A 17,259-nucleotide genomic window follows, 5' to 3' on the forward strand; every position below is an offset into this window, starting at 1 on the left:
CGTTCGACGGCAAGCATAGTGTATAAAACCGTACTGTGAACTGGTGTACTGGTTTTTATTATACCATCATTACAACACTCTGGGGCCCTGTGGCTCCATCAAAACATGAACATAGCCAACAACCAGAAATACATTTTATACATTTCATAGGAACATAACTTATCTACTCTCAATGCTGCATTCAGATTATTCATTACTGCATCAACACTAAATAATGGTCGTCTCCAAGCATTGCCAATCAGTTTGGTTTCTTCAGTCAGATCTGGAAGGACCTCGGGTTAGGGACTTTCCGGCAGATTTCTGATCCTATATTGTAGATTTAATTGTAAATTGATCAAATCCCCATGAATTTACACCCAATTAGCCATTTGCTTATATTTTCTGAAGCCACTGTATGTACGTATGTATATATATGTGTATATATTGTATATATATCATGAATCAATTTGACATTCTCTATTTTTCTTCTGTTTCTGTTGCAGTCCCACTTTCATCTTGGCCTGGCACGGATTTAGAAGCAGCCAACTTCTGGTCTCTATTCCTCCAAATTTCCTGGGAAAATTAGGAACACAATTATTTGTATTTTACTGTTTGGTATACTATACAGAAAAGTGGAATTACTGGAAAAAAGTGAAGGGAAAGAGAAAAAAAGTGAAACTATCTTAAAATGTGACATCACACATGCAAAGGATGGCAAATTAAATAATGCCAACGACACAAGAGCCTGTCTTCAGTGAATTGAAGACAAAAATATATCTTTCATAAACAAATAAGCCTGTACTTTGTATTGTACAGTTTTGCTACCTGTCTAATTTCCAGCAACTCTGTAAGCTCATTACAAACATGGGGTGGGATCTTCTTGTCCTTGACAATCTTCTCAATTTGATTGTAGTACTGATCCATTCTTGGCTGTGGGAATATAAATGGAAATAATTAGTCATTTATTTGTATGGACCGATAATCATAATTTATTATATTTATAACACGCTTTTCTCGAACCAAAGCACTGATGGATCGACACACAAAGAACCTGACACACATATGTAGGAGTTACTGTACATGCTCAGACACTCAAAACACATACACAAACACACAACTAAAAAATTGTAGACAGCCTTACCTTGGACTTGTCATAGTCCAAGTCTTTACCAACAGTGGACAGAATAGTGACCACACAAGAAAGTGCTATGTTTTCCTTGCATTTCAGTAGTTCCACAATGCAGTCGTGGATGATAGCTTCTGTCACCATCTTTATCTTAAACAACTCAGAAATCAGTTTGACGTTTCCTACAGCCTCAGCTTGAACCTCAGATGTTATCACTCTTATTTCCTCTCTCAGTCGTATGCGGTCCTTATTCTTGATCAGATCAGAAGAAAGTTTTAGTATGCAAAGAAATTAGTATGTTTTAAAATCATGTATTATTTCCTTAAGTATTATTTGTGTTAGACTGATTGTCTTGCCTTAAAATACTGCCTCAGCTCTAGCTGAGATCAATAATGTGTACATATGCAAGGTGATGTCATACATCAACAGCGCCCTCTAACTCTTTCTGCTTCTCCCTCAAGCCCTTTGTCTTGTCTTGGTCAAAATCCACCTGGCAACGGTTTAGCAGCAATTTGCGGAAATTCACTGTCTTTCCTGGATTGTCTGAACTGGGGACTTTACGCTGGGTGAGAGACAGAAGAAGAGAGAAAGAGAGAGAGATGATTAAAATATAAAATGGGAACACATGCAGACACATATTGCCAGAATAACAGACTTACCCCCATCTGGGATCTGCACATGTTGGCATACACCTCTGAGTTGTCAGGGTCTGAAATGGCCTTCTGATAAATCATGTCTATGATGCCTTTCAATCTCTCTTCCGTGTTAATAGGCAAGGTCCCAACTTCTTTCATCACCTGTTGAAAGTTCTCTCTGTTCACGTGAATCAAGATGGCTTCCATTTTGGCAAACATCTCCTGCGTCTTCACCAACTCAGGGTTCTTGGGCTCTTCCTCCTATACGGGGCAAAGAACATGCAGGGAGTTTGCCATCAATCACTTTTTGCCACCAAGGTGGGAGCCAAACTTCAATCAAAGTTGTTCAAATAAACCAACATTTGTAATTCACCCATCTGTGGCCTTCGATTGTTACCTGTCTGTCTTTCAGCAATTGGTGAAGCTCAAAGAGGACATGCCTGTAAGGCACAGAGGAATTCTTTTCCTTGATGATTATCTCAACGTGCTTGTAGTACTGATCCATTCTGGGCTGTGGGAATATAAAGACATAACTGTGTCTTTTGTTGACAAGCAAGGCACACACATGTACACACACTAACAATGAGTAGACAGACTTGTCTTTCATGTTTTACCTTGGCCTTTCCATGGTCCAAGTCCTTTCCGATGGTAGAGAGCATAGTGGAAAAACATGCAATGGATATTGCATCCCTTCTCCTCACCAGCTTTGTTAAGAATTCATGCATTTGGGCCTCTGTCATCATGTTTAGTTTGAAGAACTCACAGATGAACTTGATGTTTCCCACTGCTTTGTCTAGAAGCTCAGAAAATACCTCTTCCAGTTTCTCTCCCTGCAGGCTGCGTTTCTCCTTCCGAGATGACATAGATAAAGGCAAACCTTTTATATATAATACTGCAGAACTACTTTTTAGTTCTTATCTGTACTTGATTGATAATGCTTGACACTAATGACGCATGATTATCAACATTTAAACCAGTCTAAGGGTTTAAAGTATTAAAAAAAACTAATACATGTAAAAAAATAACAAGCATATGCACTTTTCCATACTTCAGTGGCAGCCTTCATCTTGTCAACAAACTCTTTGAAACACTCAGTGTGTTTCCTCTCAAAGTCTACAAGGCATCGATTCAGCATCAGCTTGCGGAAATTCAATGTCTCTCCAGGTTTGTCTGAGCTGGGGACTTTACGCTGGGTGAGAGTGAGAGAGAGAGAGAGAGAGAGAGAGAGAGAGAGAGAGAGAGAGAGAGAGAGAGAGAGAGAGAGAGAGAGAGAGAGGGGGGGGGGTTAATCCTGGAAGCAAGACATAGTATAACACATGACATAGACATGGAGAGACAGCCAGAGTATCAGTCTAACCAGCTGCAAACATTTGCACATTTGTGCGTAAGCCTCAGAGTCGTCAGGGTCTGAGATGGCCTTCTCATAGATGAGGTCTACGATGCCCCTCAGCCTCTCCTCCGTGGTGATGGGAAAGGTCGCCACCACTTTCATCAGTTGCGGAAATCTCTCAGGCGTCAGACGGCCCAGGATGTCCTCCATCTGTGCAAACATCTCCTTTGTCCTCACAGACTCTATGTCTTTGTAGTCATCCTAAAACAAGCCATGAATCGTATGAATAAGGATGCTTCAGAGATACCCCAGATTCATTACAATATCTTGTCACTGTTTTCTTACCAGCTCATGTTCCTCCACTACTCTATCAGCAAGGGAAGACAGCGCTAAAGAGAGAGGGACAGAATCCAAATATCTCCATCAAACTGTGTAGTGCTGTGTTATGAATAGGAACCTATTCATGAGTAGATTGTAAGAATGGTGTGAATGGGGATGCTTACTGTGAGGTTCTAGCAGATGTTTAGCTGTTGGGGAAAAAGACAGATAAAAGTGACTGTGAAGGAACCTCCCTCCAACTCATGTGTACTCACACACCTGCAAATAAACACACTCACACGCACCTTCTAAGAAGAAATCCTTGAGTTCAATGTCGAAGCTCATTTCAAGTTGCTTCTGCAGTCTGTAGACACTTCTTTGCACCATGCCAAAGGCAGAGGTGATGCTGGGTATCTTCTACTAGCAGACACAGACAGAAAGACCAACCACTTCATTGTACGACATGAGTAACAGAAGTTTGTCACACATACAAAAATGGCACTATCTGCTTTACCGAGCCTGAGTAACCAGCCAGGGACAAACCAACAACATTCTGATTAAATTATAATTCAGCCTTGCCTAAAATACCGCCAAAATAAGGCCTTCCTGCTTGTTTGGGGGTATACCACCTGAAGGAGTTGCATTTATGAGAGGTTAAAATACCAAACTTTTGGGGTAAACGATCTTGCTCCACCGGCAGAAGAATATTTTAGATAAAGTAAATATCTCTTCAAAAGAGGCCTCTTCACATGCACGCACCTGGAAGAAGTGTGGGCGTTCATCTAAGGGAGCCAGTGGCTTATGCTCCGCCTCTGCTCTTCTCAGTTCTACAATCTCCGCCTCCAGGGTTTGCAGGTGACCCTCAGCCTCCCTCAACATGGCCCCCTCCTGGGCTTGGATACGTTCTCTCAGTTTAGAGGTCGTTCTCTCCACCAACTCCGTCAAGAACTTCTCAAAGTCCTCCACAGTAACTTGGGTGGAACGCTGTTTGGAGAGAAATCCAACTGTTAGAGACCATAGTGGTTCATCCTTTTAGCAACTGTCTAGTGGAGAGCCGTGTGGATTATCTGTTTTGTGATGGTGCCCTCTAAACCATTATAGATTCCTTGACAAATCACTGATCTAACATGGATGTTGTTGTTTTTATTATTGTTAATATCCCACCACCACCATCCCTTTTTGGAGGAATTTCGTATTTATTTCAAGTACTAATTCAATACAGCAACATGCTGTATTGATGCAAGATGCAAGCTGCAGCATGCCAGGCACTGTCAGAAAGTACGGCAAATGATTGAACGGCTTAGAGGCCTCTTGTAGAGAAATGTATGGTTTTTACAAATACAGCATGACTGGATAGTTAACAGCTGTCTAGGGAAAGCATGCTGTCAGCTGCTCAGTTATGTTAGATCGAGGTTGCCTTCAGGAAGGGAGTAAAGGGTGCATTTGAATAACTCATACAGAACCACACCTTCTATACACAAGTCTGACCTTCAGAGATTCCATCTCATCTTTCAGGTTCTTTAGCTCCTCCTCTCTCTCTTCAATGATGTCATTGTACGTTCTGGGGGGGTCACTCTTTTTTTTATGCCGGTGACCCTACAGTGGAGGGGAGGGTAACAAGTGATTAGAATTGAACTTGGCAATAGCATGGTCTAGGTAGAAATTTGAATAAGTTTGACTCACTAGCTATAACACATTGATGCTCCCACACTGAACCTACTACAATACAGTTCCAACAGCTTTCGCTGTTTACAGTTAATGCACCGCAGTCTAACCACACCTTTTTAGACTTCTTTTCTGAAGCGGGTCCTGAGTTGTCCCCCTCAGGGTGACCATCAGCACACTCTGTGCGAACATTGAACTCGTCGCTGAGGACAGAGGGACAGACACTCTGTTGGGTCGAAGGGCTGTCCTTCCCAATGACTGGTGGCTTGTTGTCGGTTTTTGAGCAGAGCTGAGTATCATTCTTTGCAGGGGATACACGTTCTTCTCTTCCAGTCTCTTCAGTTACCTTGATGACAGGTTGTAAAGTGGATGCCCGACCGCACTGAGGGCAGCAGCTGTCACTTTGATCATGCTGATCCCAGTACTTATTGAAACAGACCTTACAGTGAGTGTGTCCACACTGGGTTGTTATAGGATCCTTTGGTACATCTAGACAGATGGGACATTTTGACTCATTTAAAAGCTTTCCTACTTCAGCCATTGTGCTGCAGATATCACTAGTCAGGGGCAGCATACATACAGTCCAGCCTGTGGTTCTTTGAAAGGCACGAACTATAAGTTTCAGTTTTATTTCCCGGAAGATGAATGTCTTAAACAGACAGTGCACAGTAGCCTAGCCAAATCGCCTGTGTCAAAATCATAGTCAAAATGCGAGATTCACACGTTTGAATTATGATGTTCAATTTTAGGGAGAGAAACAAGCAAGAGTGATCAATCAGCTTTGTTAGTAAAAACACACTACACACCCTGTTACAATGTTTGGGGGGCGTAATTATTTCACACATGCCGGTCATTTTTTGCGTAATTATGTAACACATGCCGGTAAGAACACTGATATAAAAATAACGCGTTCGTAACGTAGTTTTTTAGCGAACGCTGAAAATGTATTCTCTTAATTTCAATCTCAGTTTATTGCAAAATTTTAGTAATAGTGTAGTTGGGATTTCGGGACTCAAATAATAGGCTACCTGTAGCCTAGTGTGTCCTATGTTCCAAATATCTCGTGGCGAGAGATCTTTTGAATTATTATTTTTACAGTAACAGCTTCCTGGTGGTAGGTGGAGCTTGTTTATACGTTTTATCACATTTTAACCAATGATACATTCGCTTGTCATGTCACCGACGTCGGTGGACCAATAATCTATTCGTTATACTCACGCCAAGCCTGCCCCAACGCACAGTAGTCATTTACATAAAGTGAAGTAAGTTGTCTTGAATTATTGCAATTTTAACAATCGTTGTCACTTACTGTTATAACTTAGCTTTGTTGAACGGAAGTGTGATGTGCATGTAGAATCATGTCTATCTTGCAAAGTATATTAGCAGTATCAGAGGTATTAGTGGTATTTAGTCTATATGGCTACTATAGCTGGTTAGCTTGCTCTGCTGTAGGCTAATGTAACGGTGTGAAAACCGTGAAACTCACTCCTCAGGTATGTGATAATCCACCCGCGTCAACGACCAGCTATCTTTTCTTTGGCGTAGTTGGTAGGTCGCGCTTGGCAAATCAGAGGTCGAGCGTTCGAACCCAGCGAGTGGCTGCCGACACCTTGTTATGATGGAGCGTGGCAACGTCTGTCACTCTAAACTCCAGAATAGTACTAGAGAATGTATGTCACCAGTATCGTATCTATCACGTTAACTCGTTCAGTTCAATTGACAATATTTGTTATGTGTGCGCTAGTCTAGACATATACTCAGTTGTTAATTGTGTGACTTCAGGTTACGATTTCTGTCACCATGGCTGACGAGTGGAAGGAGTGCATGGACCACTGTTTGGAGGTGACCAAAGAAGCGGGGAAGGTTAGTTCGTTTCAGGTCTGGGACACTGAAATACTACTGAGACAAGACTCACACAGTACATCCACCGTGTTACTCCAACATGTTTCTTTCACCCTTTAAAGGGTGAAGATTGAGTTGAAGCCTATAGCTAGCTAGATGGAATCTAAATGATGCGTCTGTATTACAGATACCTCCATTTAATCAGCAACGTAGCTTGCATAGACTGCATTAGTCAAATTGTAGGATTTCCATTAATCTGAGCAACACCTTTCCAAGACTAACCTACAGGCTGATGCCACTATTTCCTTGACTTTGCGGCTTGTCAGATGATCCGTGCAGCGCTCCAGAAGGACATAGCCATCATGCAGAAGAGCTCTCCGGTGGATCTGGTGACTGAGACGGACCAGAAGGTGGAGCAGCTCATCATCTCCTCCATCAAGGAGAAATATCCCACACACAGGTATCCCAGACCCCCCCCCCCACTTCAGCAACACTAGAAACACCACAGTAGAAAATGGTCACTCATTGTTCTTCCTGTGTTTCTTACATTTTGAATTGGGGTAAGGGTGAGGTGGGAGTGATTACTAATGATGTATTACTTAGTAGTTGAGCATTCATCATCATAAGCATACAAACATACATTTTTAGACAGAAACAGATGTTTTAAAAAGGTAACCCTCTCCCCTGTATGTCTGCCTAAGGTGTATTTGGTCTCTGATGCACTTCCCCTCCTCTCCTTCTTCCTCCAGTTTCATAGGGGAGGAGTCAGTAGCCGCTGGTGACCCCAGCATCCTGACAGACAACCCCACCTGGATCATCGACCCTATCGATGGAACTACCAACTTTGTACACAGGTGGAGGGGGGTGTTATGACTGGTTAAGCCTTGGACATTGAGTACCCTCATCACTATCTGGGGCTTTTCAGTGTGTTCATGTGGGCATTAGCAGCACAGCGGTGTGGCTATCTTTAATGAAGCTCCCCTTAGAGCTGACCCCTCGGCCTGGGAGGAAGAGGAGCCGCTAATAGAAATGGATTCTGCCGCTGCCCAGATCCTTAAGGAGTTGTAGCCTACCACCCTCCAACTTCTTGACTGTAAATTCTCTGTGGAGGATACAATCTATTCCATTTCGTTTTATTCTATTCCATCTTCCAACTTTGTGTTCCCCTTCTTGTGTTTCTCAGGTTCCCTTTTGTGTCTGTGTCAATTGGCTTTGCTGTGAAGAAAGAGGTATGTTAAGCATTTATCATGTGTGAGGACATCAGTCTCCATTGACTACTTCTAAAAGTCACCCCTTGGTAAAACTGTTTAAGTCTTTGACTCCAGGCTGTTTTTGTTTTGGTGGAATTCAGATAGAGTTTGGTATCATTTACAGCTGCATAGAGGATAAGATGTACACTGCTCGGAAAGGGAATGGAGCATTCTGTGATGGAGTCCCCATCAAGGTGTCTGGGCAGGAAGGTAGGGTGTACAGCAGTCCTTTAAAGAAAAATACATGTGTAACTGAGGTGTTGTGTAAGTAAGTTGACTGCTTTCCTTTCTTGTGTAGACATCACTAAGTCCTTGGTGCTCACGGAGATGGGTTTCAAGAAGGACCCTGAGCACTTCAAAACAATGATGGCCAACATCAACACCATCCTGTCCATTCCTGTCCATGGGTAAGCAGGGCAGAGCTGCACACCTGGGACCTGTATCATAATTCATTCATTGAACGTGTTGTTAAACTTAATTTTTTGTTTTGGGGGAGTTTGTGTCAATTTGTGGGCTGCCACGATCTCTTTCTGCATGATCTTTCAATCAGTCAACCCATCGACCAATAAATCAATTGATTAATAAAATCCTAGGATTCGTTCACCGGGCAGCGCGGCGGTAAACATGTGTCTGGTTGCGTGCGGCGCGGCGGACGCCTACTACCACATGGGCATCCACTGCTGGGACATGGCAGCCGGCGCCGCCATCATCAGAGAGTCAGGCGGAGTCATCATGGACATCTCAGGTGAGGAGTCACTTTGATTCAATTTACGATTCACTTAAACTCAATACCTCACCTAAATGTCTCCTCAGTTGAGTAGCTGTTTTCATGAGGATCTCTCTGTGGCCTGTGTGTCTACAGGAGGACAGTTTGACCTGATGTCCAGGAGGCTGATCATCGCTAGCAGCAGGACCATCGCAGAACACATCGCCTCTAAAGTTACTGTGTTCCCCTGTGGACGGGATGACTTGGAGGACTAGAGACACATACATACACAGAATATGTATGTTTACACTGTTTGTGATTGGCAGTTCCGGATTCAAGTTCTGCATGACTTAAAGTTGTGATATTGACCTCTTGTTAGATGCCTCGTGGACTTGTGGGAACATGTCAGTGTTTTCAGATTGTTACAGTTCATTTATCAGCTGTACCTCCTAGTCGGCTACTCCAGGGCTTTGACTTGTTATTTATACGTTCTTGGGCTTTTTCTTAGTAATTCTTTTGTCTGTCAGTGATATCAGAGGTGACAAAATCACCTCTATCCTGTAGAGCTATGTACAACTACATACTGTACTTCAACAAGATATCAGTGAAATAAAGCCATCCTTGCAAATCTCTACTCCTGGGGCTCTGGAAATACACTCTTAAATCAATATTTTAGTATTGAAATTGGTTTTTTCTCACTCTGCATACCTGTGTAGGATGTGTATAGAGTGAAGTATATTCTTAACTTATTGCAGCCAATTGCTTTTGTGTTTGCAGGAAATTAAAGTAACATGAAAATTCAGAAAGCCATTTTAGTTTTTCAGACCGATAATATTGGTATTTAACAGTAGCTTCCTTACCTTGTAAAAAACTATGGTTTGAATGAAAGAAATATAGAGGAGTATTCTGTAAATAACGATGTGTAATAACCATGGTATATTATTTCAATGAGTCATCTGATGTACATTTGGTGTTTGAATATTAGGAAAAACATCACATTTTGTATTTGTTGTCTTCTATTTTAAAGCATATTGATGTTTTTTTTTAACCAACTTTGCTGCCATTTACAGGGGTGTGATTCTGTTGTGGTGGTGGGAGGGAGGAGAGAGGAGTGTTAAAGTGTTGAAACAAGTGTGGATGTTTACGCAATAAAGTTACGCAAGGTGGGCGAGACTGGCACTGGAATGTCAAAATGCATCTCTTTGTCTGATTCCTACCATCCCTGCTTTCTTCTCTGTTCTCAGGAAACTGAAACAATGATTCAATATGTTTCCCTCTGTCCCCCATGAGTCACTGCATCTCACGTCTGTAAACACGCTCTTAAGCCCAAGTACAAAAAGGAACTAATGCCACTGTTGCTGCTGTATCAAATGTGAAGGCGGCATACTTGCTCTACAAGTCCAAAATTATTTTATTAGTCAAACGCATACTGCAGATGTGGATTTCCTCCTCAATAAAACATACAACCTAAATATGAACATATGGTGAGAATTATTCCAGTTGTTTGATCAAATTATTCCTGTCCAATTCAGCAATATTCAATGACGATATATCATTAAAGATAAATGACACTACACAACTTTCTATAGTTGTATTCACATCTTGTCAATCAACAGAGCCAGGCTTAAGAGAATATCGATGATTAGAACCTAGCTAAGATATGGTATTTGTGTGTGTACACAAGTTGTTGTGTGTGTTTCTATGTGAGCTACAAAAGAAGTACTCCAGAAATCCTTATCATACAGGCATGATCATTTAATGGGTTTTGAGAGTCTAATCAATTATTTTGTTCTTCTTCAGGTTATCAATGTGCAATCGTCTGTGTAAACACATGAAAGGAAACGTGTTCCCCCTTATTCTAATATTAAATTATTATATGTAGTGTGTCATAGGAGAAAATAGATATAAGTTATGGTCTGATGATTAGCTTTATTGTGAGCTGATTTGGATTTGAAACATAAAACACACAGTGAGCAGTGCAGAAATGATGTTATGCTGCAGTGAGATTCCTACTTTTCCACAAGAGGGCAGTAGTATATCACTTAAAGTTGATCTTTGCCAGGAGAAGTATGGCTCTAATCAGTGAGTTTGCAGGCCGTTTAAGAATGTAAATTTTAACCATTATCATCGAGTTATTATTAGTTGGAGTCTTTTTCATTGCGGTTAAATGGCATTTGAGCCCTCTGAAGTTTTGTATAGCTGACTGATCGTTGTTAATAAGGAAAGTGACGGAGAGAAATACTTTTGATGCTCGTTATTGAGACGTTCTAAAAACACTTGATACAGAAAGAAAGAAAGACAGAGGTATGGAGTGAGAGAAAATGAGAGAGGGAAAGGAAGGGAGAACAGACTGAGAGTCAGAGTGAAAGGGAGAAGGGGTGGTATTATCAAGTTACATTACTCACAACAGGAGACTCACACATTTTTCCTGCTCAAACGTTTTTCGAAAACTATCCTGGACGCAGATATTTGATTTTAATCCGACACACTGTGTGATGTCGATGAACGCTTTGAAATATTTGCTTTTCAAGTATGAACACATCTTCCACTTGTCGGCATCTCTCTGTAGTGTAGATGAAGTCTGTGATGTTGCAACAAAGATGTTGCATGTCTTTTCGATGACACATCCAGTTACTCTGATCAGAGGCCATTCCTCATCCTGCAACTCTCTGCTCATCCACACCATCAAGAGACTTAGCCAGGTATCTGCTATAATCAGGTGCAGGTGCTTTATTCCCAGTCAAAATGGAAATTGCTTTTTTAGTCGAAAGGTATATTTTTTGATTAAGGCAATTGAGTTGGGTAATTTGTATTATATGGAGCACCTGAGTGTTGATGGGAGTGGTAATTGTTCATTGAGCATGGTTTACCATTGACTACATAATAAAGACAATATCCACATGTGAGTAAATCTCAGATAAGCAATTGAAGGATCAGGGACCTCCATCAAGAGGAGCAGCAACAACAGTGCCTGAATCAAAATAACAAAATGGGAGATGAGGAAAAAAGGAGAGAAGGCAGGGGAGGAGGGGGGAGAAAAAATACTAAAAACAGGCATTCCGACTCTACGCCAAGCAACAGAGAAGTCCAAGAAAATGTGCAGAGTCCAACTTTCTGGTTCAGTGGACCCAGAACTAAAGCTGACTGAGGTAGCTGCAAGTCCTAGTGGGCCTACTGTACTCCAGCAGTGTAAACATAGCTCCCCAATAATCAAGGGGATGTGTGAGAGCCAATTAACGATGTTATTCTTGTTATCATTATCCATTATCATCAGTGCTGCTACTCAGCATCCCGCCAGGGCCCCTGAGATCCACTGTGTACATACTGTGCTCTGCCTAGATCAACCCGGTTCCCATGCAGTACATTTGGGAGCTTATCATAGGGCTTACAGGGCAGCACAGTGACTTGAACCCAGGCAAACCCTGTAGCTTTTTAACTTTTTTGTGTCTTGTTAGTTTCTTCCGACTTTGGCCAGTGTCTAAATGCAAAGTACTAGCCTATCTGAGACCAAGCCAAATAAATGAGCTTGTCCTGGCCGCCAGCCATGCTGACTTTGGGCTTGAAGTCCCAGTTGTTTTGCTGTTTGTTTTCTCTGAAAGCTGAGCAGATACATATTAGTTACAGGCTGATTCATGCAAGGACTTGATCAATATAACTGTCCCTGAGTGTGAGTAAACAATCAATAAAGCCACTATTGATCAACTTCAATAGTTTTCTTACTTGTTGAAATGTGTTATTTCCTATTCATATTTGTATGCTTTTACTACGCTAAACCTGACTGAATCACTCAGACACCAAATCCAAATATCACTATGTTAGTGATCCTACCCGCATAAGAATATGTTAACTCCCTTTGTTGCTATGAGATGTCTGTGACAAGCTAATGCATGTCTTGTTTGCCTATGTTTGCCTAAGTGGTCCATTTTGCGAGAACGTTGATGAATCAGTCTCCTTTGTCTTGTCAGTCCGGTTCCATCGACCCATTTAAACAAACGCTGCGATTCCGCTTTTTAAACCCAAGATTTAATTATCTTTATTGGACCTGTGACTTTTCCCCCCCCTCTTTCTGTTCCGAGAGAACACATTTTTTTACACGGTTGAACTTTCCCTCCCCTTTCATCGACTGTCCCCCACCCGCAATCTCACAAACCCGAGCTGTCCAATTCATTAGGGACCGATACCTGGCATACTAGCATCAAAGCTGTGTGTAGCGTCAGCTGAAGGTGCACCACACACCACAACAGAGGTTGCTATGCTGCTATCGGAAGGCATGGGTAGGCCAACGTTATCGACGCTCTAACGTGATGCCCTATCTCCATCGATCACTGCGTCATTCAAGCTGTCTGAAATGTGAGGATGAGGAATCAATACATTTGCCGGTGCCGGTGGGGGCGTTAGTAATAAGCAGCCCAGGCTGTCTACAAGGCTTTGAGACTGGTAGCGGACAGATCACATTCTGTAGGGAAGTAGGCCTACCTCATCTAATCAGAATTTTTTTTCCTAATAGTTGATCTAATTATTTACGATCACCCTGAATTTGCTATTTTGTTTTTACATTTGATTAAAACTATAATATATTAATTCTGATTACCACAGAGTTAAGATACAGTAGGTTTTTAGATACAGTAGGTACATCATATCATATTTCAATAAACACAAGAACCCAACCTTTTTTTAAACATTAAAATAATGCTTTGTGATTGTTCAGGGCAAGGCCATAATCTTAATACATATTGGGGGAGACACATCCCCCCCAATATTCAAATCTGGTCAAAATGTCCCCCCCAATATATTGATATAAAAATATAAATGTGCTACGCTACGACAAGCAACCATACACGCTGTCCGAAATTATCATTAAAAAAAATATTCGTCCCCCCCAATGTTGACTCCATGGCTACGGCCTTGGTTCAAGACATCCAGAACCTAGTCCTGTACAGTACTCATGAGTATGGTACACCAGTTTACCATATTTTGGTTCTACCATTACATAGATAACAGCTGGGTTTTCATTAAATGTATGCACAATTGTTTATGTTTACATCCAGAATGGAGTCCACCAGTGCTGGATGACAGCTTTCACTATCGCTGGGAAGATACAAAGCACCCTTGGCTCTTACAACAAGAGAGATCTGCATGCGGTAGAGACGTGTATCCCAGACTGACACATTGTGCTGAGTACAGTGTGTTTAAAATATGTCTTTAACTTATCTCGAGCAAACAGTAGTACACACAATACCTAGACTGACATTATGCTAATACACATCCATCATGCCAAAAGGTGTTTGCTCTCATCTCTGTCAGCGATGAATTCTCCTGACGTAAAGAAGTCAGCCATCAACTCAGGTTGTGTGTGGGAGGCCTATGAGCCCATGGGCTAGCTAGACCATGTCATTGTTTTCCTATTCCACAGTGTGTTGAAACAACCTGTTCTCCCCAGCCCTGGGTGGACACACACCAGAGGGGGCTGTTACACATGGGGACTGGCCACAACCGGCCGATAGGGCTGCCCAGGGGTTGGAAGCAAAGCACCCCTTAATTTGCATAATCTGCTCATCCCAATGCACACATTTGCTTGTTTGGGACTTTTTCCAAAGTAGTCATTGGTGTATTTCACGTGCAAATCATCTTACAAAGTCAGTCTACTTCCTCAGTGTGGACTCAGAACAGAGGCTCATAACAGAGGCTCAACAAATGTGGGTGAGAATAAAAATGGCCGCTGTCGCAGTGGCAGAAATTCAGAGTGAGTTAAAACAGTAACTTACTGCATCAGTAATCAGGACTCGGTGTGCTTTAACCTCAAACGATCAGTCATTCCTCACTCAAGTTAAAATGGATGCTTATACAGATGGTCAATAACTTTATAATAGCGCAAAGTGTGACTTCCCCAGTATCTCGTGTGTAGAGGGCATGTGGGTGATTGTGCATTGGGGCGTCCTCCAGGGGACCACTTCTGCTTCTTCTTCTCATAGATCCCCTAATGGATACTGCCGCCGTGGGATTTAGGGATGGGCAGGTTGCTCACCTGGTAAATAGGCAGCGCTTCCTAAGTCCATCCTCACAACCGATCCTGTCTGCCAGAGCATGTCCACTCCACCGCCAGCAAACAAGCACAGCAGGGTTGTTTTTCAGCACTCTGTTCCAGTCTCAGATGATGTGCTGTTTCGAGGTGATTAGGAAGACTCCTTTTCAACTTTACTTTGACTTTACACAAAGAGCAAACAACAGAAACAAAAAAGCATTACCTGACAATCAATGTTGGTGACTTTAATTAAATATTTCTGTTTTTGTCCATGATCGGGCTGGGGTGCTGGCCAAAAAGCCAGTGAAAACATGGTTTCAACTTGAAATGACAATCTCGTCACACACACACACGCACACACCAAGGAACACATACACATACTCATAGATCTGTTTATGCTATTAATTGGAAGCATAGCCCAGAGGGTATAAGTGACAGGAAGCAGACCTGCCTATGGCCACTGGCCGGACCGGTGCTGGAGAGAGACAGCCTCAGAGAACCAGTCTGACTTTGTGCCAAGCTTTGGTTGCTTGGATACACAGCAAGCCCTGTAAATTCTAATTAGAAATAATGTGATTCACACCCTATCCTCTTCAACTCTTTCCCTCAAAGTTGTGGTACTCACAAGAGTTTATGAGGTGCAATGCAGAACACATTTAAAAAACATAAACACGGATCAAATTCAATAAAAACAATATAACAAAAATAACAAGAGAACATTCACAGCTATGAAGGCCCCACGTCTGTGGGAGGAGCAGCCATGAGGTCAACCTAACAAACTCTCTATTAGTTTGTTCTCCACAGGCACTGCTTGTTAGGGTTCAGATCATATTCCAGAGTTATTAGATAAATTGCTTGTATGAATTTGTAGACCGCCCTTTAAACAAACTGTGATAAAACTCCCCTTGAATTTTTTCTGAAAGCTGGAATGGCACCCTTGGGATGGTTGTTCTCCCAATGATTAGGGCAAGCTGAACTTTTCAAGAGAACGCTCCTTGAGTTAAGTCCCCCTCCCTTTCCAATACAGAGTGCGCTAGGCTGATCTTGGAGGCTAATTGGCCCCGGGGTTGGACAAGCAGTGTTTACCAGTGGTCCTCTGAGAACGGGATGAACTGGTGGAGGGAGAGAGGACGGGTGCAGACACGCCTGTGTAAGCTTCAACCCCAAGCCCACTGTGAGCCCCCTGTAGTGTACCTCACCTGGGTGAAGGGGGGGGGGGGGGAGAGACAGTCTCTGAGGTGTTTTTGATGCTGGCTTGCTGCAATTAGACAGGACTTATGGGATAAATGTCAGAATTTTTATACCAACATGGTCACTGTCCAATATCTGTCCACTGTGCACCCCCCCCCCCCCAATATACATCCGGTTCATAAAATCCTCCTGTATTCTTGTTTATAGCATTGTATGTGGGTTTATTTATCATTTCTTCATAAACCAGACTTTTTTTTTACCTAGGATTTACTCAAAATGTCTGTCTTGACTTGATTGCTAGTTGTAGTTGAGGTCAAGGGTGGATAAATATATTTTTTCACAAATTGTGTCTGTAGATTTTCCAGCCGGCTCTGTTTTGAAATGGAGCGTTCATTTCAATTACAGAGCCTGAGTACAAAGCTACTGAATTCTTTGCTTGTCTTGCATCTTTTCCGATTGGATAGGGAAGCAGGTGAGAATACACATAAATAGTGTGGGCTCAAGGCGCATGGCATTCAGCCTATGAGAGACAATCAATTAAAAGCAAATGCCAGGAGCACCAACAGAATGCTTAATGTCTCCAAATAAAGATAGGGTGAATTTGGGTAATCTGGGACACCTAAACTCCAGAGCGTTTTCTTCCCTGCTATGACAATGTGTAGTCCACAGAACTTTTACCCCTAGGTTTAGCATGGTTCAGTCAAGACACTCACGTGATTGATTTCACCATTTATTCGTACACATTACAAATGGTTTAACATTGGCAGAGAAGGGGACGGTGGTGGGTGGCAGCAGTGCAGAACACAAAGGTAAACAAGGATGTGTGTGCGTGCATGTGACGACTTTATAGCGCCGCCTATCAAGCTAAGCCTATGGGATAAGAACACGGCGATGGGTGACATGACGCGCGCTGCCCAAGTGCCATGCCTGAACCTGCTTCGCTCATGTGTTATGTGAATGAAATCACAAAACGTGGTTGGTTTGGTGTTACAGAAAGGGTCAGGGCACCGGAAGCTCCGATGAGAAAATGCATGCAAAACATGTCCCAGATAACCCAAATTCACCCTATTAGTTGGGAAAGTCTGTTCATTTTAGGGAATCAAGGTCTTTAATTATGATAAAAGTATTCAATGGAAGCCAGTCATTTCTGCTTCAAAGAAGCAAAATGAAACTTGCATTTACTTCTTTCTATACC

At 42.2% G+C, this 17,259-nt stretch overlaps 2 protein-coding genes across 4 annotated transcripts; one reads left to right on the forward strand and one right to left on the reverse strand.

Annotated features, from left to right (window-relative positions):
• Positions 1 to 38: 38 nt before the first annotated feature.
• LOC124470429 (eukaryotic translation initiation factor 4 gamma 3-like) lies at positions 39 to 5,846 on the reverse strand. 2 transcript variants are annotated; one of them, XM_047024307.1, is made up of 15 exons: positions 5,169 to 5,846; positions 4,877 to 4,984; positions 4,148 to 4,372; positions 3,694 to 3,805; positions 3,574 to 3,597; positions 3,416 to 3,459; positions 3,098 to 3,331; positions 2,789 to 2,929; positions 2,355 to 2,588; positions 2,138 to 2,251; positions 1,765 to 2,001; positions 1,527 to 1,667; positions 1,121 to 1,357; positions 805 to 909; positions 39 to 552 (listed from the first exon to the last, which is right to left on the reverse strand). In XM_047024307.1, exons 1-15 carry the CDS (start codon positions 5,625 to 5,627, stop codon positions 457 to 459), a joined length of 2,511 nt encoding a protein of 836 aa, XP_046880263.1. In that variant the 5' UTR covers positions 5,628 to 5,846; the 3' UTR covers positions 39 to 456. The 2 variants fall into 2 exon arrangements, with proteins under 2 accessions (XP_046880263.1, XP_046880264.1); XM_047024308.1 differs by having other exon boundaries at positions 4,857 to 4,984; positions 5,169 to 5,844.
• A 91-nt stretch (positions 5,847 to 5,937) lies between these two features.
• On the forward strand, positions 5,938 to 10,044 carry LOC124470480 (inositol monophosphatase 1-like). 2 transcript variants are annotated; one of them, XM_047024391.1, is made up of 10 exons: positions 5,938 to 6,315; positions 6,599 to 6,723; positions 6,836 to 6,916; positions 7,222 to 7,355; positions 7,645 to 7,749; positions 8,079 to 8,124; positions 8,247 to 8,355; positions 8,444 to 8,552; positions 8,739 to 8,890; positions 9,008 to 10,044. In XM_047024391.1, exons 3-10 carry the CDS (start codon positions 6,854 to 6,856, stop codon positions 9,124 to 9,126), a joined length of 837 nt encoding a protein of 278 aa, XP_046880347.1. In that variant the 5' UTR covers positions 5,938 to 6,315; positions 6,599 to 6,723; positions 6,836 to 6,853; the 3' UTR covers positions 9,127 to 10,044. The 2 variants fall into 2 exon arrangements, with proteins under 2 accessions (XP_046880347.1, XP_046880346.1); XM_047024390.1 differs by lacking the exon at positions 6,599 to 6,723 and having other exon boundaries at positions 5,939 to 6,315.
• Positions 10,045 to 17,259: the final 7,215 nt, after the last annotated feature.

The sequence above is a fragment of the Hypomesus transpacificus genome, chromosome 8 (assembly GCF_021917145.1).
Source record: "Hypomesus transpacificus isolate Combined female chromosome 8, fHypTra1, whole genome shotgun sequence".
NCBI lineage: Eukaryota > Metazoa > Chordata > Actinopteri > Osmeriformes > Osmeridae > Hypomesus > Hypomesus transpacificus.